This window comes from Corapipo altera, unplaced genomic scaffold, assembly GCF_003945725.1.
Source record: "Corapipo altera isolate COAL_440 unplaced genomic scaffold, ASM394572v1 61411, whole genome shotgun sequence".
Lineage (NCBI taxonomy): Eukaryota > Metazoa > Chordata > Aves > Passeriformes > Pipridae > Corapipo > Corapipo altera.
Window position 1 is genome coordinate 3,443,794 of NW_020884875.1, and position 25,730 is coordinate 3,469,523.

At 38.3% G+C, this 25,730-nt stretch overlaps 1 protein-coding gene across 2 annotated transcripts; it reads right to left on the reverse strand.

Annotated features, from left to right (window-relative positions):
* Positions 1-5,490: 5,490 nt before the first annotated feature.
* Positions 5,491-25,720, reverse strand: EMB (embigin). Of its 2 annotated transcripts, none has more exons than XM_027634835.1 (10): positions 25,409-25,720; positions 20,989-21,072; positions 17,963-18,052; positions 15,757-15,928; positions 14,506-14,594; positions 11,176-11,300; positions 9,928-10,210; positions 9,095-9,125; positions 7,131-7,189; positions 5,491-5,601 (listed from the first exon to the last, which is right to left on the reverse strand). In XM_027634835.1, exons 1-9 carry the CDS (start codon positions 25,500-25,502, stop codon positions 7,147-7,149), a joined length of 1,011 nt encoding a protein of 336 aa, XP_027490636.1. In that variant the 5' UTR covers positions 25,503-25,720; the 3' UTR covers positions 5,491-5,601; positions 7,131-7,146. The 2 variants fall into 2 exon arrangements, with proteins under 2 accessions (XP_027490636.1, XP_027490635.1); XM_027634834.1 differs by having other exon boundaries at positions 25,403-25,720.
* Between the last annotated feature and the right edge of the window lie 10 nt (positions 25,721-25,730).

Here is a 25,730-nt window from a genome sequence, read left to right on the forward strand (position 1 = left end):
CGACTATCTTTTAAGCCTAATGAATATTCACTTTAAAGTTAATGAATATTCATTACACGAGGGAACGGAGAGAATAAAGATCTCTAGAGATGCATGGTAATGGTATCATTGTTACTTTGTCCGTGGCAGGCACAGAAGTGCTCAGTGTGATACAGACTGAACTTCTCATGCAGCGTGGGGTTCCACAGATTGTGACACAGGTGCCAAACTCGAGCACACAATTTCTTTCACAGTCTGAACATGGATGGATGGGTTAGGCTTCTGAGTTGTCTGAAGCATTGCAGGATTACCTAGTTAATGTAAACTTTATATTTTTCTTTCTACCAACTGAATTTGCTAGAAATTTTTAGAAAGCCACTGTAAGATATCCTTGATTGAAATGTTACTTATCATCAGTATAGGCATTGATGAATAGAACTGGTGGTGAGACCACAAGGAATTGAGTGCCATGGTTGACTCAGCTCTGTCAGTTCTGCACTTCTAGATCAACTGAGAGTTTATGAACTGCTATAATGGAAAAATACTACTCTCTTAAATATAACCTGGCACTTAATAACTCAGTGAAAAGGCTTTAGAATACTTGTGGTAATAGAAAGAGGGAAATAATATAAATTCTCTTATTCCTCTCTTTTGGAAGAGCTCCAAACTTCTATCTCCCTCTGCTAATACTCTCTCTTTTCTACATACTGACTTTTAAATGGCTATGGTACATTAAAAAAAAAAAAAAAAAAGAGAGAAGGATTTGGTATTACATGGAGCTTCACTCTTTCTCTTATTGCAATAACTTGTCCACCAAGTGATCTTGTCTGCACGTGCTACATCTGCTTAGGATGTGACCATTTATTGGTCGCAGTTAGCTTTAGTCTGTCATATTTTTGTCCAGACTGGTCCTTTTGTACAACAAATTCCAAGTGGCAGTGGTCTTCCAAAGGCCTGCCTGCCTGCCTGGTAACAGTCCTGTGCTGGGGGAACCAGATGCTCACATTCAAACAACTGCCAAAAGAGGGACCAAATATACACTTGCTGCTGTGCAGTTTAATTAACCTCATCTGAACTCTTCTGGCAAAGAGAGCAATCAGCAAGGATGTGTTACTTAACACAGCAGAAACAACATAATATGTACTAACAAAATATCATTATGCCTTTATCGTCACAGAAGACAGCAACCTCATGAAATAGCCCTAGGTCTTTCTTCAAATTATAAATACAAGGAATTTTCATCTAGAAAGTTATAGATCTAAGTAAAAACAGCTGGGTAATCAAGCAAATGAGCAGTGTGGGTCTAAAATAAAATATGAGGGTATGGACAAAAAAAAAAAAGAGGGATTTTGTTTCTTTAAGACACCAGGCTTAAGTTTACTCTTACTTTATGGTTAAATTTATTGAAATTATTTCTAAGTACAGTATTATCAATTCAAACTACTTATAACTACTGTCCTCATTATCTGATATACATCAAACATACAGAGGCTATTTCCATTTGCTTAAACAATACAGTAAAACAGCTCAGTGAGAAGAGAATATAAAATCAGAATGTAAAATACGGCAAGTGTGAAAAAAAATTAGGCTTAGTAATCTTTCACTAGAAAAATAGATTTTGCTGTCAAGTTTCAGAGTAAACTTTTAACAACACATTGCACAAGAGAAAAAATTAACTACAGTGAACAAATTTCTTCCTTCAAGGCACTTTTACATAACTTTTAATGTCAATTTGAAAATAATTCAGCAAGTCAGTTGACAGAAATATTACACTAGTAATAAAAAAGAACAGAAATCTTTCTTTGGTTAAATGTAAGGCTGAATACAAAAATAAATCAGATGAAGTTTCTGTATTGAAGAAAATACTTTTGGCTATGAAAGAACAAACAACTACAAAAGTAAACTCAGTTACTAACAGTAAATTTTGACAAATCAAGACTTTCAGTAACAGACTCTAAAGTTCAGAACTTGGGTTATTTGTTCATAAAGAATTATAAATGAATGTTCTCGTATAATGAAGTAACAAGACTAACTGCTTTAAACTACTGGAGAAACACTTGCTAAGCATACAACTTATAATGCTCTTACAAAGACATCTCATTTGGCTTTGTGTTTTCACACGTCCAAGTGCTCAGCAATGGCAGATTGCTTTCACTTACTGCACAGAACTTCCTACACAAATACTGAGTGGCACAGCTGAAAAAAAGTTTTCTCTTACAGATTTGTACTTGGTCTTTCTTATATGTGTATAATTGCAAGTCATCTCAGCTACTGCAGTCTGTTCCTCAGAAGCCCTATTTAGTGCTCCTATGCAGCTCCTTTCCATGTCCCTACACCATTCTCAACCACTTTCTCCCTCACTATTTTTACTTTCCTATTTTTGGGGAGTTTCATACTAGAACTGAATCATGATGTGGCTAACTGTGGTCAGACGACATGTGCTGGGTAGCTCAACACTTAAGAGACCATTCAACTTAAACTCCCATACACTGAAGACACCCTTTAATCTTCCTTGCTCAACAGTCACCACTGAAAAGTTCTGAGGCAGAATTTAAAGGCAGAATATAACCCTCACTTGCTTTGGCTGAAAAAAGAGGCATATGGATGATGATTTTAGTAGCAACATCAATTATGACGGTGTTTCCCCTCTCTCTGCCAGGACTGCATGTGTCAAGTGACCTACAGCTGATCAATTATGCTGACCTACTGCACAGTAATTCTTAGGTCTCCATACTAAAGAAATATTAATACAGTTCTATATGAACCCACAGTTTGAAAACTGCTGTAATATTTGTCCATCTTCACTAGGAATTTGGTCTTGCAGCTGCTTGGGTCTACTTTGGATCTAAGGACAAGAAGAATTTGCAGTAAAGCAGTTTGAACCACCAGGAAACAGACCTTCAGGATTCTGTTGCAGACTTCAACCTTTTCCTCTTAAGAAATGGATAAGGTTTTTGTTGTTATGAAAAGCTGTAAGATATCCCCTCTTGCAAAAAAAGATAGATTTGATCTTGGAAGACAAGATCTGCCAAACAAATGTAATAGTTACTCAGTCTATCCACATAAGTCAATTATTAATGTCTGTTATTAAAAGTAATTCAGTGGATCCTTAAACTTAGCTCTAACTGCTTTTGAAGGAAATATCTTCAAAATTGTTTTGGCCCTCAGTTGGTATCATTTGGCTTGAAGGAAGTAAAAACAGAAAATCACTGCCTAGAGCTTTGGGTTTTTTTAAGCTGCCAAATTTTTGCTCCATTGAAGGCTGTGTCTGCAAAATTCAACAGATCATAAAAAGAATGTTTTTAACATATACCATACACATTTCTCTAAAGATAAATTTCAAGACTTCCAGAGCTCCCTGGGATTTCTGGACCAAAACCAGTAGGGCTTATGCCTTTGAATTTCACCATTAATTATACCAATTATTTAATATTTCTCAACTAGTATTACTTGTTATTTTCCTCTGTAGGACAGCCCAAGAAAGTTTAAACCTAGGCAAACATACATGGAACAAAACCGCTCACCAAGATGAAAAAAAAATTACCTGCAAACCTAAAATTAAACACCAAACCCCTTGCAGACATGGCAAGCAGAACATGCTAGAGGCAGGTCAAGACAGAACTACTGGTTCAGTAGGCAATTTGACCAAGTATCAGTCCTGATAGATCTATGACATGCTGCTTCTAAAATCCATGCTTAACCCCAGGTCTCCCTGCCTTCAGTGCAGCCTTACTTGCTAATACCAAAAACCCATCTATTCATGTGACTTCCCTATGTTAACCAGGACTTCATACCAGAATTTCAAGATCAGGTAGGAATGTTAAGTGAGGGCAGAAAGATGTTGTTACTATTTTTGATTGAGAGATGGGCTCTTTTCCAGACAGTATTGAGCCTCATTTTCAATTGCAAAATATATTAGTGCTGTTTTATTCAGAATCTAATTCTTGGATCTGTAAGATTAGTTTTTTTATTGCTGAACTTCCTATAAGAAACAACTTTCTACAAACCTAAAACGTGTCAAACAATATATAGAAGTAAACCTTTTAAAGTGGGAAACATTCACTTGCTGCAACAAAAATGCTGTTATATCAATGACAAATTCATATAAAAACTGTAAATGCATTCTTGTTTTTATAGTGCATAGAAACTCCATGGCAAAATACAATAAACACAGTATCTAAGCAAGGGAAATCTTTACCGGTGTTCATTTCTTACAATCACCTAATACTTATATACTTCTCACTGTTGTTTATTTCAACTTTAACTTGTAGTTCTTAAAGCTGGAAAATGAAATATGAAAAGCAAAATCACATAGATCAGACTGGATTTTGTCTCCCATCTGTAACAAAACAGTCAGTGCTAGGCTTTTTTTCAAACGTGTGAAACAAAATTAAAAAAAGGAAGGTAATTAAATCTATTTTATCTCTTCACTGTGTTCCTTTATGTTCAAAGAAAAATGACCACTACAAAGAAATGCTATTTAGATGTTTTTTTTCTTTTACTTTCTTAGAGAGTCTGCAAATGCTGCCTGTTTTTTCCTTATGTTTTCATTGGGAAAATAAATTTTCCTGAAGGCTTTACTTTTTCCCCCTCAAAATTCAAGTTTTACTTATTTTTCTTCTGGATTAACAAGCAAAAGCAACTAAAGCAGCAAACTGTTTTCCTATTAGCTGAATACTTTTCAATTGCTGGATGCATAATGTATTATGGTAACTCACTCTTCTAAAGCAATATCATAAGTCATTAACAGTAGTGGTAAAATTTTTGTGTAAGAGAACTAGTGGTATTCATGTTGCTTTATTCTACTATCCTGAAAATTTTAGCGGCTCAAGACCCTTCCTGTGCTTTGCAAGGAGTTTAAAGAACAACACAGTTTGCTGAAAAAAGCAGAAGTACCAACTAGACAGGATGTATAATCGGAACCATAAAAGTATATTCATGAAAATTCAGTGTTCTGTATAAATTATAATCACAAAAATGGTTTTGCAGCCCCAGACAGTGCAAGCATAAGGAATTAGTGCAGTTATAGTCTGAAAAGGTACTGTATCCCCGTTACTTCTTTCATCTACTCAAATATCTGATCTGTACAGTATTTAAGTGTGCAGCCTATTACGAAGTACAGTACAGCAGCATTCAGAATGAAGCTAAGAATGAAGACATTTTGCTGTTCAGAGCAAATTGCAACTGTTAATGTTTCATTTAAACCGCGATAAAGATTTCCCTCTCACCATTTCTTTGGTAAAAACGGCTGTGTCACGTTTGCTTCATCAGCTAGTAAAAGGCATTTTCTTTTGTGGAAACACATTTTCAGTCTTACATGTCCAGCTTTATAAAACACACTCTTATATTAACCATTCATTCAGTGAATGCAAGGTTAGTTCCACTTTAAGACATAAAATCAAAAAACGCCTTCTAGTAGTAAAAAGACAAACGTTACAGACAGCAAAAATCTAAATGCAATACAGCAGATTATCATCTCTAAAAAATGAGCAGTTTCACAGCATCTTTTTTCTCATAAACATAGAGGACTTTACTTAGAAACACAGTGAATGTTTCAAATGCATAGCTGCATACATCTTCTGTAGCTTTGTAACAATTTCCACTTCTGTTGGGTTAAGTCTCCTGCAATAAAAAAGAATAAACATCGCATTATAATAGGAATTCTACTGTTTTTCTGCTTAGTATTTTCCCATATTTATTTGAAAATAAACTTCATTCTGCTACTCTCCCCACCCCACCAGTGAGGAGGCTGGGGTGGGTAAAAGGAGTTGGGACACAGCCAGAGTAGCTGACTCCAGCTGACCACAGGGATATTCCATCTCATGTGGCATCATTTTTAGCATATAAAGCTGGGGGAGGAAGGAGAAGGGGAAGGGCACATTCAGAGTGATGGTATTTGTTCTCCCAATTAACTCAAGTAGCTATTATGCATGGTGGAGCATGATGGAGCCCTGCTAACCCAGAGATAGTTGAACACCTGCCTGCCCTTGAGAAATAGTGAATGAATCCTTTGTTCTGCTTGTGTGTGCAGCTTCTGCTTTCCCTATTAAGCTGTCTATATTACAGCCCACGCAGTCACTCACATTTACTCATCTGATTCTCTCCCACATCCCATCAGAGAGCAAAAAGTGGCTGCATGGGGCACAGTTGCCAGCTGGGGCTAAACCTGAACACTTAGGGAACATAAGTCAGAGGAATCAAAAGTGAAATACCATGCAGGAAACCTAGGAGACAGTATAATCTTGGAACGTAATTTTCTGGTTTCCTGATTCATTACTCTTTTTACATGAGGTTTACCTGACATTTCTCTTTCTGTTCTTTAAAACAAAGTGTATGGGAACAACCTTTATTCAAGTAGATGGCTTGTGATGAGGATAAACAGTATCAGTACTGATTGTGATTTTGTGAATGCAAAGTCATTCACAACTGTCATCTACAGATGAGAGTTTGGGGTGCCAGATGCAGAGGGGAAAGAAGAGTGTGTAGGATTGGTCCTCAACTGACAGACCATCCTTTGACAAGCATTTCCAGCTGGCATAAGTAAAAGCAGCCTATAATCGGACTGTAAACAGGGTAGAGGATCAGGAAGTTCATTACATAGCTTTCACAGGGCTACATACCCTCTGCTTCCTTATTCTACCACTAGTCCGTTTGAGTCACCATCTATTAAGCTCTGTCTTTTTTCCTAGACTGCTCTAACCCTTGTTTCATCTCTCCAGTACTGTCACATTCCCTGCTTGCTATCACATTTGGATCCTTCCTCCATAAACTCACTCAACATCCGAAATACAGTCTGAAAGAGCAGGATTTTGAATACAGTAGCAATTCTTATGCATCTCAACACCTATCCTGGGCATTCACAGGACTGTTTCACGATCAGGAGTCAAGAAGTTAAGCTGGTTAACCTAGGTCCCATTTTAAAAACTGCATGGGTTAACAGAACTATTAAATCACAATGACAACAGACTAGAGTTAAAAGGATTTGGACTTGCTTTCTTGCTTGACTGTATGTTGTTTCACCTAAACAATGGTTCAACTACTACATTGCTACCACATAAAAAACCAGATTGGGATGGCACAGTGGACTTCTTTGTCCTAGTATTAGGCTGCTCAACAGAAAAGTAAACTCTGCTCTCTGTTTCAACTCTTACCTTTTCAGGAACCGGATTAAATTTTTCTGTGGCTAGCACTACTGCCTTCACGTGATTTACTAGAAGAAAAAGAGGTTGAATTCCAAAACTCAACTTTAAGTGTAAGATACCACAATTATTCCAGTCCCACAACCCAACCAGAATACATCTCAAATGTGTTAGATTTTCTCTTTTGGCATATGAAGAAAAAAAGATTAGAAGAAATTAAGCAACCAAAATAGTGACTCTTGAAGTCCTTCAATCAAGTAGTAAAGACTCAACTTAGTTGCTCCCAAAAATTCCACAGAACTCTGGGCAAAAGTTAGAACAGTAATAGCACTCCCAGATGATTCCTGCACTATCACTTCATTCAATATAAAGAATTTGTACTCAAAATGAATACTCAGACAATATACAAGCAGTAAATATATAGCTCAATATTCTCAGAACATGGAATGAAACCAACGTATGATTACTCCTTACAGAGTAAATTCACCTAGTATATGGTATGGATCACAATCAAGACTTGAGTTAAAAATTCTCTTGCTAAAAAAATTTTGTGAATCACTAGGCTCCTACCTAAATATATAGTTGGATGTGACATTAAAATTATAGCCTCATCAACCAAGTTCAGGTGTATTAGTCATCCCATACCTAACAGAAATGTTCCTCTGGAGCCATTTTCCCTGGTACACAAATCTATATTCTAAACAGCCAATAGTTGAAGTAACATTCAGTTCTCGAAATCAGAGAAGAACAGAGTTAAATAAATATTCCTTGTATGTTTTTATCTAAGATAGAATTCCACAATAAAGATTAAGCAGAACCGCATCCCACAAGCATAAAAACGTTATTTTAGTGCACTAGTCTATATTACAATCCTAGTTTAATACAGTTTCAGAGGGTTTACAAGAAGACGGGCTGTGCATAAGGACAATTATTCTATTTTCAAACCAAGACATATCCCCAAACACTGAGTCAAGTAATAGCATACTGTATTCCCAAGACATACTGCCACTTTGTACTATAATTGAGTTAGAGCTTTAGATCTGTTCAGATAAGGGCAAAAGTACCAAAACATATTTTCAGCTTGTGCTGGCAAAAGGAATGAGAAAGTGAATACAACACAGGGAAACAAAGGTCGCTGCAGAAAAAAATTCAGGGAGGGAGGGAAAGACAGCTGCTCAGAAGAAAAAAAGGAGATAAACACAGGAGAGAAGCAACTGGGGGGAGAAAATCCAGAAGAGACTGAACAGATCTAAAAAGAGGAACTGTTAGGAGACTTTCCTCTTGTTTTATGGTGTAACTAGGCCAGATGAGGCAACTGGGCTTCAGAAGATGGGCAGAAAGTACAGCACGTTTTAGCAAGCAAGCCTAGAGGCATGCATCATCCTAAGGATGGGGAAGTCAGCATGGGAGCACAGACCCTCAAGCAGCAGACCAGCAGCCCAAGTGCCTACACCTGCCCCTTTGTTTCCAGCAGTGCAGATGGTCCTGTGCCCAGAGAGCCCAAGTTATCAGTCCCCCTGAGCGGTTTGACTTAACCACCAAAACAGCCAACAAGGGCAGCTCCCAGCACCCCAGCAACTACAAGCTTTCCTAGGGGAGTCAGGGCTTCAACCAAGTGAAAGTGAGAGAAATGTATTAGTATGGACAAATATACATTTTAAAAAAATTCTAAGCCTCTTCTGGAAAGTTACCACCCCAAAGTTATTTCCTTGCAAGTTACAGTCATAACAAGGACACATGGTGCTCTCAATAAAAAAAAAGAAAAAGAGAAATAGCTTAATCTCAAAATCAAGTGCCAGGTAGAAAATAGAGCTCTGCTCACTTTGGAACTAAGAAGTCTTGAGGAAAATAATAAACTGTACCTCCACATTCATCATCATCCCTTACCAACTAGTCAGCAACAAGATAAAACTCTCTACATCAATAATACACAAAAGAAAAAATATTTAACTCCAGTATAGAAATTCTTTACTTACAGTTGCTCAGTTTGGTCACATGCTTTTCCACCTACAGCAGAAGATACAAAAAAAAGGATTAAAATCTCAATTTAATAAACAATAGAAAAATTCTGATTTTGTGTATTGTTTACTCATTTTTTAATCAAAACAAAACCTTGTTTTTTCATTTTCTTACTTTTCTTAGATTTTTTTATTCAAATTATCTTGTTACTCGAATGAAATTACCTCCAAATTTTTCAAAAAACTTATTTTTATAAAGATTTATTAATCTGATTTTAATACAAAACATGTTATATACATTGGTTTATACATTTCTGTATTATAAAATATTGATACATGCATGTATGCATTAAAACACATATATACAAAGACTTTACATATATACAATTTCTCTTTCATCTTGCACATCTAATTCTGTTCACCCCTAGTTTGCCTTGGGTTCAGCAACTAGTTTTACTGCATTCTGGTTTAACGTCTTTTTCCTTCTTACTCCATTTCTCTAAGCAGATTTCTCCCTTCAAAGCTCTTATGAGTTGCTTCCATTCCTAAGTGTTTCCCCAAAAACTACAGCCTCCAAATTCCCTTGTATTCCAAGAAAAAAAACCCCAGCACTAAATCAAACCCTTTATGGGAAAATATTGCTTACTGAATGCAGTTTGCATTTGATTCAGGACACATGGAAGAGATTTAAATATCTAAAATAACGTGGTGTTCTAGAAGAAAGTATTTTATCAGAAAGAAATGATGTAAAATTCACATTAAACTTCATATATGAAGTGCTGTGGGTCATACCTTTGTTTGCACTTTCAACGGAAAGCTAGAAATCGTTAAAAAAAACCCAAACAACTTACCGGTACATTTTCCTTTCCTTTTCGAATACAACTCATAAAGGACAATGGTAGTTACCAAAATAATAACTTCAGCAACAACTGCTATGAAGGGTTTGAGAGGTGCCATGAGGGACAGAACTTTAAGTTCCATCTTCCTTTCACTTTTCCCTAATTCGAAAACAGCTTCACACCAATATACACCAGCATCTTCCTTGGTGAGCTTGAGTATCCTCAGACGGGTTACATTGGCAGACAGTCTAGAAATTAGGTACTTGTCTGTCCACAAAGATTCATTAATGATAACCTGAAATTAAAAAGGCATTACAAGTCTTATTAATGTAACAAGTTCTTAATCAAGTTGTATCATTGACAAATAGTTCTATAAAGAGATGTAAAATGGGTGAGGAACAACTGGCATTTGTGACACATGATTACTCCACCTCCAAGGGAAGGATTTATCTTAGGTGGCCACCCTGGTTCCCTTTAGATTCAAAGGAAATATGAACTTTTGGTGGGTTAGTTGTCTGACCTTTTTTATATCAGGTCAGTTAAAAAGGTACCTTTGGCTCTATTGACTCTCTGATGACAAAGGTATCCTCAGGTGCCAGGATCTAACGCACAGCTTTCACCACAGCACAAAGCATAAACTTTCATGGGCACTGAGGTGTGAACACTGGGAAATATCCTGACAGTCTTACAAGTCAGTGCTACTCTCCAGCAGTATAATGAAAATAAATCTATTTAACTCCTCTCAAGAGCCCTCAGAAAAGGGCTAGAACACAGTGGTTATACTTCCCAGAGAGATCATAGGCCAGGAAACAGAATTACTTGTCCCTGGAGGAGGAAAAGAAGGGATATATTTGTGTCCTCCCTCTGTCCTACAGGATCTTACAAGTCTTTGACAGTGTGTCCCACTGAAAGATTTTTTTGTATCAAGTGGCAAGATTTGAGGAATATAGCCAGCATAAATACAGCAAAACCAAGTCTCTCAAGACTCACCTTTATCTGTTTTACTTTATCTTACATGGTCTACAGGAGTATGGCAGAGACTTTTTGGAAAAGAAACAACATACGAACCAGAAAAAAAAATCTACATCCCAGTAATAATGATTACTTCTAAATACTACATGTATTTTTTCCACATACAGAGTTAACATTAAAGTTAATGGAAATGCAATTTGTAAAGCCTCCAATCAAGAGCCATCATACTTTACGAATTGTCTGTACTTTGCCACACTGTTTTGCTTGGCCAACAGATGGAGACCTTACCGGCTTACTTCCACTCATCATATACCAGGTCCAAGTCATGGGAGTAGAGTCACTTTTACAAACCATTACAGCTGTATCTTTTTCGTAAGTGATTACAGGTTTTTCTCTTGCTTCAATTTTCGGTACTAAGAACAAGAAGGAAAAGTTCACCAAGTGAGAGATACAGGTTTGAATTAGTGTTACAGAAAGAATATATTCAGGTATGCATTTATAGTAGTCTATTCACTTCTCTTTCACTTAAACACAGATGATTCTATCATTCATGACGTGATGTAAATGAGGAGTCATTTCATGCTGATATTTCACATACAGAATTTGTAAAGAAGACTATCGGAACCCTTTTCTCAGTTGCTGTGCGATTTTAAAAGTTGCCATTTAATACCAAACACTAAGTGATAATCAGACTGTGATTTCTACCCTTGCCCATTTCCTCTTTCCCTTAATTGATATCTGTAAGCTATATGCTTCAGTTTTAGTACACTAGAAACAAATATAGAATTTTCCCACAGTTTCACTCAATCTGCAGAAACTGACAGAAGTCTATTCCAGCCACAGTGCGACTACATAATGGTATCTGGCAAGCTGTGCATGCAGAGAACTTTTCCAAAATTAAGACAAAACTGCAAATTGTAGATCTGTAGTTACAAGTATTTACTGAGCTGAAGTAATGACTTTTGGATGCATGACAATAAATAGCATTTTTTGTCTTATCTTGCTGAGGACAGAATACAGCCAACAAGAAACAAGACATCAGTTTAACTTCAGTTTAACCACTTGCCCAAGCCACTTTAATTGCAGGTGATACAAACTAAGATTGTTCTTGTCTCCCCCCCTCCCCTTCTTGACTAGCCAAGTACAAACTATTTTTCCCAAAAAAGTTCACTTCTCATGTGTATTCAAACTTCAGAGTTTCCAGTCCAGAAACATAAAACCAATTTGTTGATAAGAACAATTGCTTTCAGCCTCATTTGCTGCACCATACATCAATCCAGCCTCATTACTAATGAAGTCTTCTCACTCCATGTGCATGTATTATCATCCAACACCACCCTTAGGAGTACTGGTGGAGTATGTTCACTGCTGTGAGTAAAAGGGATGACCTCACTAATAACTGCTGCCACCTCTGAAATTTAGAGAAGACAAAAGGAGGTTGGGGTAAACAAAAAAAGGAACAACAGGAAACAAACAAAAAACACATATACTACCCAGCACAACAAGCTTATGTGGCAGTCAAAAAGATTCAGCCATGCTGATCAGTGGCAAAGCACAGCTATAGGTATTATCAGCAATACAAGTGAACACATTAGCCACGATGAAGGATATGAATATCCACCATGAGTTCTGGGATCTGGCTCTGTAACAGCTGCTAATTTCTGAATGTGCACAAAGAAATAATCTACTCTGTCCCAGGCATTTTTCCAAGCAGATCATACCAGATTTGGTGACAAAACACTTCTGCTGCACCGACAAAAATCAACTGTTGAAGAGACAGACAGCTGTTAGTTAGCACCAGCATTTACACCAGTGAGATTTCCATACTGTTTTAAAGACCAGAGCTATTTCATAGTGCATGTTCCTCAACAGCTGCTTAAGGATCCCCACACAAAGGGCAAACACAAATTAATCTATTCTACCCTTTTATAAGCTTGCAACACTTCTCAACACTAAAATACCCATGAATGTTCTCTGTGTTTAATAATTTGAACTTCCTTTAAATATCTCATTGTCTGCAGACATGAGTAAAAACCTAACTCCACAAAACCTGCAGGGTTACACCAGGCCAGGAAGCAGGGGGAAAGGAGAGGAGAGGTAAAACATCCAATCATGCCAAACTGCCTAGTGGAAGAGTTATAGCTGTTAGTTACAGCAGTAATGACTTTAGCCACTGAGCTTATACCAACACATTACTCATCTTTCAGTTTCAGAACTGTTCTTCCTGCATTATTGACTGGAAGATTCAAGGACTTCTCTTTCCCATTTCCTTCACTCTTGCACAATCATAGAAAGTGTCAAGCCAGTACTTTTTATGGCATCAGAAGTGGTGGCGTTCAACCATCATGAAGCAATTCTCCCATCTTCTTATAATAAATCAACCAGTCCTATGCACTGTTCTGGAAAAGACGACTTTCCTATTGAGCCATTGCTGCCCTTACTGCAAGAGATATTGTATACTTTCAAAAAAAAAAGGTCTCCTTGGACTTTTTTCAATTGAAACAGACATGGTTAGCTATTCAACTAAACCTTACCCACATACTGACAGGAAAAATACATCATCATTTTCAGAGATTAAAAGGCTTGAATAAACTACAATTTTGTCTTGTCTTCATTCAGTATTGCAAGCTAGTCTCCACTGGCTGAAGGTCTGAAAGCAGGTGTCAACACTAAAGATTTGAACACACATGAGGTTTGCTCAAGTCATATTACCAGATATTCCACTGAACAAAGGCAGCTTGCAGCACCAAGAATCAGTAAGCCCTGCTAGTTATTTCAGCTGAGGTTAGGATATTGACTGACGAGTTGGAGTTTCTCAGAGCCTGTGCTCAGGGAAAAATCTCTCACGTACGAGCCTGTAGATCCCTCACAGATTAAATGCTTCCCTCGCTCTTTGCAAAATTTGGATAGTGGGAATAGAGAAGGGAATACCTCTCTCATGAGAGTTATTCACCATAACAGCAGCGTGTACTAGTTTCATTTCCGCACATCTTCCATTCACCTACTACTGTCAGGGATAACATTATTGGAGAACACAGAATAGAAGAAAGGGCACGCATACTGCCCAATGAAGCACCTAATTGTTCATGTAAGTGCTATTCTTAGAGAGAATAAAACATGCACTAAAACAGTAATTTAGTGTTTAAGAAATACAACTGAAATTTAAAAAAAATCTGCCTCTATTCTACCAATCTTTGCTTCACATTTAACACCAAATCTCAGACCAAACTTTCAAGTTACTGGCTCTGTTTTTGGAAGAGTTTATCTGAGACACCTATCCTTTATTCCCATCCCCCAGAAAGTGAAGAGTATTCACTCAGGCTCTAGGGATGGAGAGGGAAAGGGGGATCAGTTACTCATTAAGGGAAAAAAACCTAGACCTGTATGTTCTTTTGGTTGTTAGAAAATTTTTTTTAAAAGGTTTTTAGCTTTCGTCTTCCTTCCATGCTACAGAAATGACTTTGAAAGTAATTCTCACTTAGCTTGACCTTATTAGTCATTACTTATTAAATTAAGTTCCAATTTCCATACTCTCTAGAAGCCCTATTAATACAGGTTTGTAGTGTTCAGGTGAAACAAAAATTTAAAAATCAATAAAAATTAATTAAATACAATTACCGTGTAAATGAAACGTAGCACTGAGTTCTTTGTCACCTTTCAGGATACAGCTGTAACTTCCCATCTTACTGCTATCCACTATCACCAATCTTAAAAAAAAAAAAAGAAATCACCCATTTGCTTTTTGCACGTATTTTCTTTTGTCTTACAACTATGAGTGACTGCTAATTAACATTCTAAAGAAAATAGTAAGGATTAGTAGCAGAGAACATACATCACTGAAACACTAGGATTCAGGTTTAGTGCAGCGCAGAAACAGCACGACATTTTTAAGAAAACAGAAGACCACAAGAACATAAATATTGTTTTCACTCTTCGTGGTCACAGAAGGCCAAAACATCTTTAGGCAGTATGATCTTTATGTTACTAAATCAGAAACAAGTTCACCATGTCAACTATCTAGCATATCCTATGTAGGACTTTAGGAAGAACAAACCATGGAAGTAATCTACCCTGAAACCAGTCAGTTCAACACAAAAAGGAGTTCTGAAGAGCTTCCAGTATCTTCTCCACTGGCAAACTACAGGTTTCACTGGCACTTTGAAAAAGACCTGCATGGCTGTGCTTGTGTATATGTATATCAGAAAAGTGACAATCACATTGACATATTTTCTATCACAGAAATTTTATAAAAGTATTATTGCTGTTAAGAAACCTAAGCTTGAAATCAGAAATGAACTGGAGACCACCTGGTTAAAAATGTGTAAATGACCTTATTAAAAAGAACAACAGCAAATTGTACTAATTGTAGAAAGGTTTCTATAACATTTGAGTTTCTGTAGAGGTTTGAAAGAGTTAAGAAAACCTTCAAAACATCTTTAGTGTAAAGCTGATTTCTTCTCTGTTTTGCTAATTATGAAGGAAAAGAAACTGGCCATTGATGCTTTCCAGACTTCTGCAAAGCAGCAAGGAGGTGGAAAAGACAAATGTCAAAAGAGAAACTGCTAAAATACCTCAATCTCAGACTGATATTACTATTTCACTTACTGAACAGAACTACTCAACCTCAAAGAACTGTGTCCTTATTTATGTTCTTTTCTTGCATCATGTTCTTTTTCTTGGTTTGCTTTTTTTTTCCAGCACTAGAGGAAGAACTACCTGCACCCTTTCTCCTTTCCTGTAGCTCCAATATGATGATTAATCTTTGCATTTGGCTCTTTTCCAATATATACATGACTAGTATTGGGCAGTGTATATACATGTGATAACTCTTTAGAGCCTGCAAATCACACTGTCAAGAATGCTACTTACTTGATGCTCCAGCTGTTCTCAGTTTTAGTGGTGTGACTGATTGTTTCATTCCCCCTTTTCCAAGTCACTTGAGGGCTTTTTAAATGAGAATTTGGATCTAATTTGCATGAAAGTTCAACTGTAGTTGCATTGGCCAAACTGATATTTCTTTCCAGCAAAGTACCAGGAGGACCTAGAAGAAGTTTAAGAAATTTTTACTGAAAAAAACAGATTTCTTCATGCTTGGGGAAGAAGAGATTGGAAGATTGTGTTTGCATATGCAGGATTACAGTTGAATACAGAGCACTACTCATACTTTACAGGGTAAAAAAAAAAAACCCGCAATGTACCTCAGTAATGTTCTTAAGCCCTGTTATGATACACAAGCATTACAAAAATAACACACTTCATTTTGTAGGTAAACTTCCTAGTTTACCTACGAAGGGGTCTGTTACAGAAACATAGATACCCCATTTCACTGAAAGCAAGGTAGATTCATGCTTTTACATTATTTAATCCAAACAAAAAATATTAAGTACACAGTAAGTTTACAGAAAGAGATATTAATGTCAAGAAGAGTAAGCTATAAATATCTATAACTCTCTGGATTTTAGGCAGTTGCAGATTTTTATGCTACTGAGATCACAGTCCTATCCTAATTCTAGGGAAGTTGTTGATAAAGTCCACATCCCTAACGTTGTTAGATCACAGTTGGATCCGGTCTTTCACCCTACATATACTCCAGCTGAAATCAAATCATCTTCAAACCAATCTATGGTTGCCTTTGCCTTCCTGACAAGTCTGTAGAATTACAATGTGAAACTATTCCAATACAGTAGAAAAGCATGATGGGCTTTTGCTTTTAGCAAGGTTCACACATATCCAAAAAGTAGGCTTTACACAGCAAGTATCTTCTGACCCATAGAAACAGCCTTTTATAAGAAAACATGTTAAACATTGTACCTGTTAGCAATGACATTTTATTCCATAATTGGCCTCTTCTTTCATATCTTTTTTCTTTCATGTCTTTATTCCAAGCATCACCCCAATCCTAGACAAGCCCTGCAGTACTTGATAGTCAAAAGAGTGCAGTTGTATTTCACAGCTTGCATTCTTTCCAAGAGAAAAGGAAGCTTTAAAATTCAGCTCACTGCCTTAGTAATGCAAGTCATACCTAGTCAACAGCAAGGCCTGGTTGAAGTAGAAGCACCAGATACTTCCCAGTACAGAATATAAGTGAACTTAAGTGGGTCTGGCAGAGAAATTTACAACCTGAAGAACAGCACGTCCAGAACTTCAAGTCCCAGTCAAAATATTTCAGATCTGCTGAACTGGAAATAAACTTCGAAATGCAACACCTTAGCCTTTCATAGCAGAGCAAAATCAGTTATTGAAACATTTATTAGAGTGATTACACAATAAATGAGTCAAGCATAACTCTGCTTGTTGAGGTTGCTTATGATCAAATTTTACAAATGGAACTGGTTTAACAGCAAAAAAAGTCTTACAGTCAGATTACACTGGTTAAAATAGAATCTGTATCTTTTGAGATTTTAAAGTTAAAGCCACCCTTTAAATGAACAGAACAAGGAAATGCTATGATATTGAGGATTAACCACTAGCAAGACTGACATCTGGGGCAACCCTGTACCAAGAGTGCACGTACCATAATAGGAAACAGACACCATCTTAAGTTTCCTGCCAGAAGAAAATACAGCATAAACGCTGAACAATTATATCCTTAAAATATCATGCCAGTACTTTGCAAACCTTTGAGACATTTCAGTTTTTCCAGTTGCCCAAGGAATTAATTAGAAAATATTATCTGGCAACTGGAAACTTCACATCTTCTTTAGGAATGGGTTTAATCTTACCTTTTCTCCATGCTTTAACTCCTGCAACGCTGCTAAGCTAACACCTGTACCCTAGCTTACATGGTCTCTCCGAGAGGATTCACTAGTGCAAAAGAACTGTTACTTCAATTGATTTGGAGGAAGAGATAGGTATGAATTGTTTTTACTTGCAGTTTTAATAATGAATGTAATTCTCTACTGCAAAATAGTTGTTAGAACACAATAGTCAATGGTAGCATAAACTTATTCTTTTACTGAGCTCATCACATGTTCACTCTGAGCATCTTCACTCCTTCTACAACTCATATGAAAGATTATCTGTAAGCACAGGCATTGGATATAAAATAACGGAAGACAAAAAATAACACACTCACCAGGTAGAAGTATCTCAAACTGCAGAAAAGAGCTATTAGACTGGCGCTCCTTGCTTGGTTGCTTGAGACCTTGTGTGGTAAGATCTGGGCCTAACAAGGTTTGGGGCAAAGCAAAGTAATATATTATTCTGTGTAAGTAATCACACAGCAGCATGTCAATAAGGTAGTGCAACCATTACTTATAGCAATCTTGGGGGGGGAAATAATAACCTTGCCAAATGCCGACTACTACAGAGATCCTGTTATATACCTTGTGTGTTAACAGTCAGAATCTTAAAGCAGCAGTGTTGTGGGGTTGCTGTTACAGCAATTATGCTATGCTAGAAGATGGTTTCCAGTTTTTATTTAATGCTCTAATTGTGAATGTCAATACTCTAAAAATGTCATCACTGTTCCACAGCCTGATTCAAGAAGTCACTTATATATTACGGATGGATCCTAGAACCATACAGGACTACATCCATGTTTAAACAGTTCCTGAAAAAGCAGTAAGATTTAGAAAAATAAAGAAACAGAGGGACAGAACACTGCCATTCCCAAAGCCACTACAATTTTATCATACAGCCAGAAAGTCTAGGCAAGAACACCACTAGAACATGTGATCCACTAGAACATAGAGATCCTCACTGCTCCACAAAACTTCTATTGTCCTATCCAGGAAATGCGCTTCCACACAAGAAGAATATCAATATCAATCATCATGTGCCAGATTAAAAATTATGCCTTTTGTGAGGAAAACCTACATTTAAAAGGTTTACTGTTTTCTGCAAAATCCCTTTTCAGAAGGACTGTGGATCCCATACTCTTCAGAGAGTATGCAATCCTTTATAAGGTCCTACAAAGCTTAGCTTGATACAGCAACTGTAAGCACAAACAGTCTGTTCCCATCACTTGTTCACACGCTCAGTGCATTTCAAGAACAGAAAAAAGCAAATTAATAAACTACAGCTCTAAGAGTTGTAGACCAACTACAATAATCTTCTTTTAATTTAGTGATGACACAGAGGAAATAGATCCCCACACCTACCCCTACTAGACACACTAAATGTTTTAAGCCACATCTTACATGCTTGAAAATAATTTCTCAGATATTTCATAATGCATTGCTGAAATACATGAATAGTAATTACTGCCTAATCATACAGCATTGTAAGAGAAAATTATTCTAGATTTTGTAGAAGGAAAGGGGCTTCATAATCTCTCCTGTCCATGGACAGAAAAGTTGTCTACTCATAACTGAGAAAATAACAGGAATTGGACTGCAGCTTAGTCTTCTTGCTGAGAGAAGCACTGGGTGGCAGAGTTGATCACTGTGCAGTAGAAATAGTACCTCTGAAAGCCTAGATCTCGGCATAATTACTCCTTCTCCTTTCCTGAATAAAATAATGAACTTTCACGTAAAGTTCTTAAACATGTGCCTCTCAGCTCAGTGCTGAAGGCAGTTCCCGCTAGTAGTTTGCATCTAAAGGCATAAACAGAGGTACCACATGCCTTTCAAGGTGTTGGCCAGTTTCAGAAGGCATCATGTCAGCTCATAGCACAAGGAACGCTCTGCAATAGGTGATCAGCCTTTTGCCTGGCTTGTTCCACATGTGCTTTCATACCTTCCATCAGGGTTCAACCAGTATAAGCAAAAATAAAGCTATAAAATACTAAGGAGGTTGATATAGACAAACAGGGCATGTTGTTGAGAGCAGACTGTTGTGAACCTCAACTGGCAGCCCAAAATGACTTTTTAAGCAAAGGAAAGCTGTCCCTAGTAGTAGTCACTAAGTCCTGCTGCTCTAGACAAGAGCACAAGCAAACCTTGGTCTCTGCCCAATGGAGAAACAAACTAGTACAGTGTTTACCCACGAATTAACATGTAAAGGCTAAAAGAGTTCTGGCAAACCTTAGCCTCTCTGTGTGCACAAACACTCTGACAACATGCCAAGGCTGTCACGGATTACCTGAGTTTCTGTCAGTCTACTACATGCATCACCTGGTTTGTTATTAAAATCCCTCATGATGACATATTCAGAAGGCACCACCGCCAGTTCATATGGTAGCTGTTACCCATCCACAAAAAAACCAGACAGCCTTTAAAATGTCTTGCACTCCAATAGGATTTTCATGCTGACCTTTTATCCTCAATTCACATATCAAATGAAAATAGCCAGGTGAGGTCATATATGAAATACTTCAGTGTCTTAGCTCCTATGTCTATTTGTGTTTACATACATAAAAAGTTACTGAATCTATTAGGTATTGCACTCGTAGATCTCACAGAGCTAAAAAGCTCTGAAGATGAACAGTAGATAAATAGCATTATCTCCAACAAAAAAAACCTGCGGAGGGAGCAACTTGTCATAACTTGATTGAGTTCACATACAAATATAACTTGCCATTTTTGATTGCACTAATCAACATGAGCTTTGGTACACTGCTGAAATCCTCCTTCTCTGATCTTTACGAAGAAATAAGAGGCAGAATCAACAATCATTCATTTCTTCTCCTGCCTGGAACATACTCTCTGCTCCCCATCACAACCCACAGTTAAGGCCCAGCAAATAAAAGTAGAAGGGACAATAGATGTTTTTGACACAGCTGTAATTAATAAAACAGATGGATGAAGGCAGCAGGCACAGTGATGCAAGGGCATTATTGCACCTTTCACTAATACAAGAGCATAAGGAGCCCTCACATGAAAAATTATCAGGTCTAAGTGGTAGAACACTCCTGCAATGGTACTACTTCACGCATTGTCCAACCTCCAGGGTCCCTGCCTGCTTTAATGGCATATATGCATAAGGGCAACAGGTCACACAACTGGCAGCTGGATAGCTTTTTCCAGTACTACAGATGCTTATAACACTTAATCTCTTAAAGCAATGGCTTTAAAAGGCCTAGATAGTATATCTACTCTTGTTTCTTCTGAAAAGTGACAATTTTTTATTTTAAAAGGCTTGAGTATGAAACATGCTACATAATAAATATCACTAGGAAAAAGTACTATAAGTTTAGGTGTACTGAAATAAAACAATTACCAGATGATTCATTGAGTCCAGCTTGCATCTTAGTCAAGGAGTTCGCCTGAGACTGACTGGCATCTTGAGTTGTCATAACTGGATCTAAAAAAAAGTTTAAAGAAATTTAATTCGAGTTAGAAGCTAGTTCATGAGAAGGATTCAAGAAGCAGCTCCTCACCTCAGCATTCCTTCTCCATTTCTTCCCAAGTTCTGAGCATATAGATGGAAAAATGCACAAGAACTGTTTTTCAGTAGTTCTTTAGCTCACTTTAGCAAGAAAATATTGAAGAAGAGAGGCAGTATTAATTTGATCTCTAATTTCTGTATACGGCTCTTTTCCTGTAGTTAGTCTACAGTCAAGCAAAGCCATTCTTCAGAATATTACAGTAGACTTTATAAACTGTACTCCTGAATTTTTCCTGGGCTTAGACAACCACTGACTCTAGCTGACTGTTTTTAACACGGATTAGCAGAATTGCTAATAGAATAAGGGCTTCATTACAACCTTAAAAAGTCTAACGTGATCCAATGAACAAACCTTATTTCCTCCTATTAGCACCTTGGTAAGCCAAACAAAAGACACCTGTGTCAAACACAAACTTCAACATATAATACTAATGATGATTTCCATTTTCCTTAACACCACTACAAATCTGATCCTCCATCTATAACAGGTTTCTTTCCAACAGCCAGGTAAGACTCTAGGATTTTGCTTTATGCTCTTGACTGGAGAAAGAACAGCAGGGGAAGAAGATGACTTCCTTACTTTAAGTCTTTGTGTCACTCTTCTACTAAGAATTCAAAGTATGTAGATATTTTAGAAGAATGGAAATGTTTGGTCCTTACTTTCTGTTTCCACATTTGGGTGGCAGAGCTAGTTAGCACAAAATGAACACTATCTTCACATGCTAGTGAAGGTAGTGAAGGTATTGCAGGACATATTCTACCACCACAGCACTCAGAGTAAGGGATTCTGCCTGTAGGCACAAAGGGTAAAAAGGGTACGTTTTAGAGTTGCAGTTAAAGTCTTGGGGGTATGGGGGTGATAAGCTCTTTTAGGTATCCAAGTCAGCAACAAACATGCACAGATGAAAAGTGAAAAGCTACATCATACTTTTAAGTCCATTCAAACTTTTGAGAACTGCATGCTTTCAGCAAAGGTGAAGTCAGCACTCTGCCATTTCCTACAAATGAATGACACTACTAATGCTCCTACCCCATTTCAGCACTACAGGCACAGACAACCCACAGACACTCCCAATGGCACTTTCAGCACACAGTCACTCAAGACTACATCACAGTCATGCCTGGCTTGCACCATCTGCTCTCTCAGTCTGTGTATCATACTTCAACCAGTTTGGATCAAGAGTAAAACAAGGTAATCAAAGGATATGATCTTAAAAATTAAGTGTTATGGGTTCTCAACATCCGTTTAATTTGCATAATTTTTCATAGTAGTCCACTGGTCTCACAGCTAATTCTTCCCTACCAGTCCTTCCCCTAAGAAAGTAATTTAAGAAATCTGCTCTGAACATCTGCTGGCTTATGACCCAGCCAGTAAGTCTTACTCTCTGCTTTACAGAGGTGCTGAGAGCAGGAAGAGCTATTATTTTTCTGATATTCATGGTTAACAGTTTGAAGAAAGCTCCACGGATTTTTATACCTGAAGCATCTTGAGGCATTCTAAGTGTGTCGTGGATCACCTGCACAGTAATTAAAATCCCCAAAGATTATAAATTTAGAAGGCGCAAATGCCAAGATGTACACCAGCTCTATTATGTCTCTGCAATGAAGGCAGATCATCTGCAACATGGTCTGCATATTAACATTATTCTCATCTTGGCTTTCCTCCTTGATTCATGTATTAAGTGCAACCAGTCAAGTAGTGCTATTTCTTGTCACCACTGCTCTCACATCTTCAGTCTTATCTGTCCATATGTCAAACTACACAGAACAGAGGTAACATTGCACTGCTCTTCTCCTCTCATATACACCTGCTGAATAGCATCAGAGATCAAGGTTAGTTAGGCACCACTGCAAGATTAGTGTCATCCAGCCAGGCAATGATGTAAGCAAGTCAAGTAACTTCTGAAACTATTGAGTCACAGCTGTATGCCTTAGCTTTTAACTGACTTGCATTAGATTTAATCGATATTGTGGTAGCTTGTAGAGCTCTTGTTCCAAGAGTATGATGTCATTAATTTATTTTTCCACCTTACGTCTGCTCCATTCTGCAGTCAATATTTGGGGGATAAACTGTGGATGTACCATGCTCATCATCATCATCAGAACAATGTCAGACTTCAAAATCTATTTGCTCTCTTTCAGCCAGAAAGGTGCTGAACAAGGAAAGGCTGAAATACAATTTAGTTTAATTTAACATCATTAAGGTTTGTTATCAATCATATACTCTGTGTAACTACACAAGCATTCAGTAGCACCCCAAACCACTCATCAGAACCTCCTAATACCCCTGAGACACCAGAGAACCAACGTGAAGGACTTCCAAATGCCCCGATAAACACCCTTCCCTCAGGGCAAACCAGAAAAATTCAACCTGTAAACAAAGTCTGTAAGAAGTGAGGTTTGTTCTCATCGTCCTTGGTTTCTCCAGGAGCAGAAGCTGAGAGATGAGATGTGGTGGGATTGCTTTTCCAAAATCAGTCAACTACATAAAGCAACCACAATGGTAACCAAACAAAGAAGCAAGTTCTGAACAACTGTGCTGTGATGTGTTAAAAATTACCCGTAGCTCAACACAGAATAAAAGCAATGGCTTAAATTTTTCCAAAACAATTATCCAAGTTAAACAACTATACATTAATGTATAATGTATATATACATAAAACAACTATAAACGTTTATAAAAACATTTAATGCAAGTCTAAAAAAACCAACCTTACTCTCTATGGATAAAAGGAACTAAACCTGCTACCTTAGCTCTAATAAAACCAGACCCGATATCCATCACCTTGGGAAGATGGTAGATTTGTGGAAATTTTGGAAACAAAAATAGGGCTTTGTTGTTTAATTTGTTTGGCTTTTTTTCTTTTTTTTCATAAGAACACATAATTTCACCAATGGTTTTATATACAAACTTGGAATTGCTTCAGCTACTATCAGGCTACAGTTTTTTGGCAGCAACAGACATCAGAAAAAACCACCTCATGGCAAGTTAGCCACATGGTGACTTACATGTTTCTGTAAATATCAACAATTTACAGTCACAAAACTTCTCAATGAAGTAAGCTGTCAGAAAGGCCTTCAAGTTTTTCACATGTACAGAAATACATGTACATATTTCACAGACTGTTTAAGACCTACAAAGCAGATTCTTCCCTGCACATATAAATACGTATTTTAAACAAGCCTTAAGAACTGCAGAGTATGTTTCCTTTCACATTATGTGAGACTACTACGAAGTTTAGGAAAGCTACCATCACACAAGAAACAGTACTGCTCCTCTCAGCATTAAGGAGGCAGGCACAAACACATAACTATTTATATAACACACACTGAAGATGTAGCTGAAATACTGATGGTTAATTCAAGTCACGGCCATGGTTTTCACACACACGTCATGACAGAACTCCCAGCCTTGGCAAGACCTGTTCTAGAAAGCTCATCTTGCACAGCAAACATCAACTATTTGGTAGTTCCTCCTGATATCACTCCATTCTACTCTGCAGTGGTTCCCAAAACAGGGATTAACAGCAAAAATCCACTGATTTAAGAAATAAGCTTGTATTTCCTGAGAATTGCCTGGTCCCATGCTAAACTGCTGAAAACCATTACAAGAACAGGGCACAGAAGGCTCAAGCCCCTCATCCTTCATGGATTTTAAATGCCACTTTTAAAACCTCAGCATCAAATCCCAAGGAGCATTTCTCCCAGTCTGCTAGGCATACTGATATTTTAGCACTGTAATCTACCAATTCATTCTTTTTTTTTTTTCTTCCCCAGGATTTAAATGTTTTTCTCAGTAAGAATAGGGCAGCAATAAAACACTATGCCTCAGCCTCCCAGTCCTGCACCTGTGAGCTAGTAAACCCTCCCGTTTCTGACAAGGGACAGTAGTGAGGCTACAGGACCGCACAAAGCAGATGGGCCGCCGCCAGCCACCCCGATGGCGGGGGACAGAGGGGAGGGGATTGATTCCCCGGTGCCCTAAAACAGCCCCGAGCGCTGAGGGAGGCAGGGGCGCCGGGGAGGGTCGGGGCCGCTGAGGAGAAGAAACGGCTCAGCCATTTCCACAGGCACGGCCGAACAGCAGCCGCCCGGCTGGGCCAGCGCCGCGCTCCCCCGGGAGCCGGGGGGATGCTGCGGGCCAGGGAGGACCTTTGCTCCCGGGCGGTGTCCCGGCCCCCTCGCACCAGCCTGCCCGACACTAAGGGCGGGGAGGACCCGGCCCGCGGTACAAGGGAGCTTTTACATTTACCTGCGGGGCTCCCGCCCGAGAAACTGATGCACAGCAGCAACAGCAGCGGCGGCAGCAGCCGCCCCAGGCACCTCCCGGCGAAGGTGGCAGGCATGGTGCCCCCGCCGCTTCCCTGGCTCGGCCGGGCTCGGCCCCGCACCCCGGGCTGTGCCGGCTCAGGAAGCCTCGAGCGCACCGGAGCGGCTCTGCGGCAGAGCCGGCTGGTAGCGCAGCGACAGGGGTTAAAAACTGAAGTAAAGCGGCCCCAAAACCACCTGTGCAAGAAAAACGACAGGCAAAAGAAACGGCCGGTCAGCACCGGTTACACAGCCGATCCCCTCAG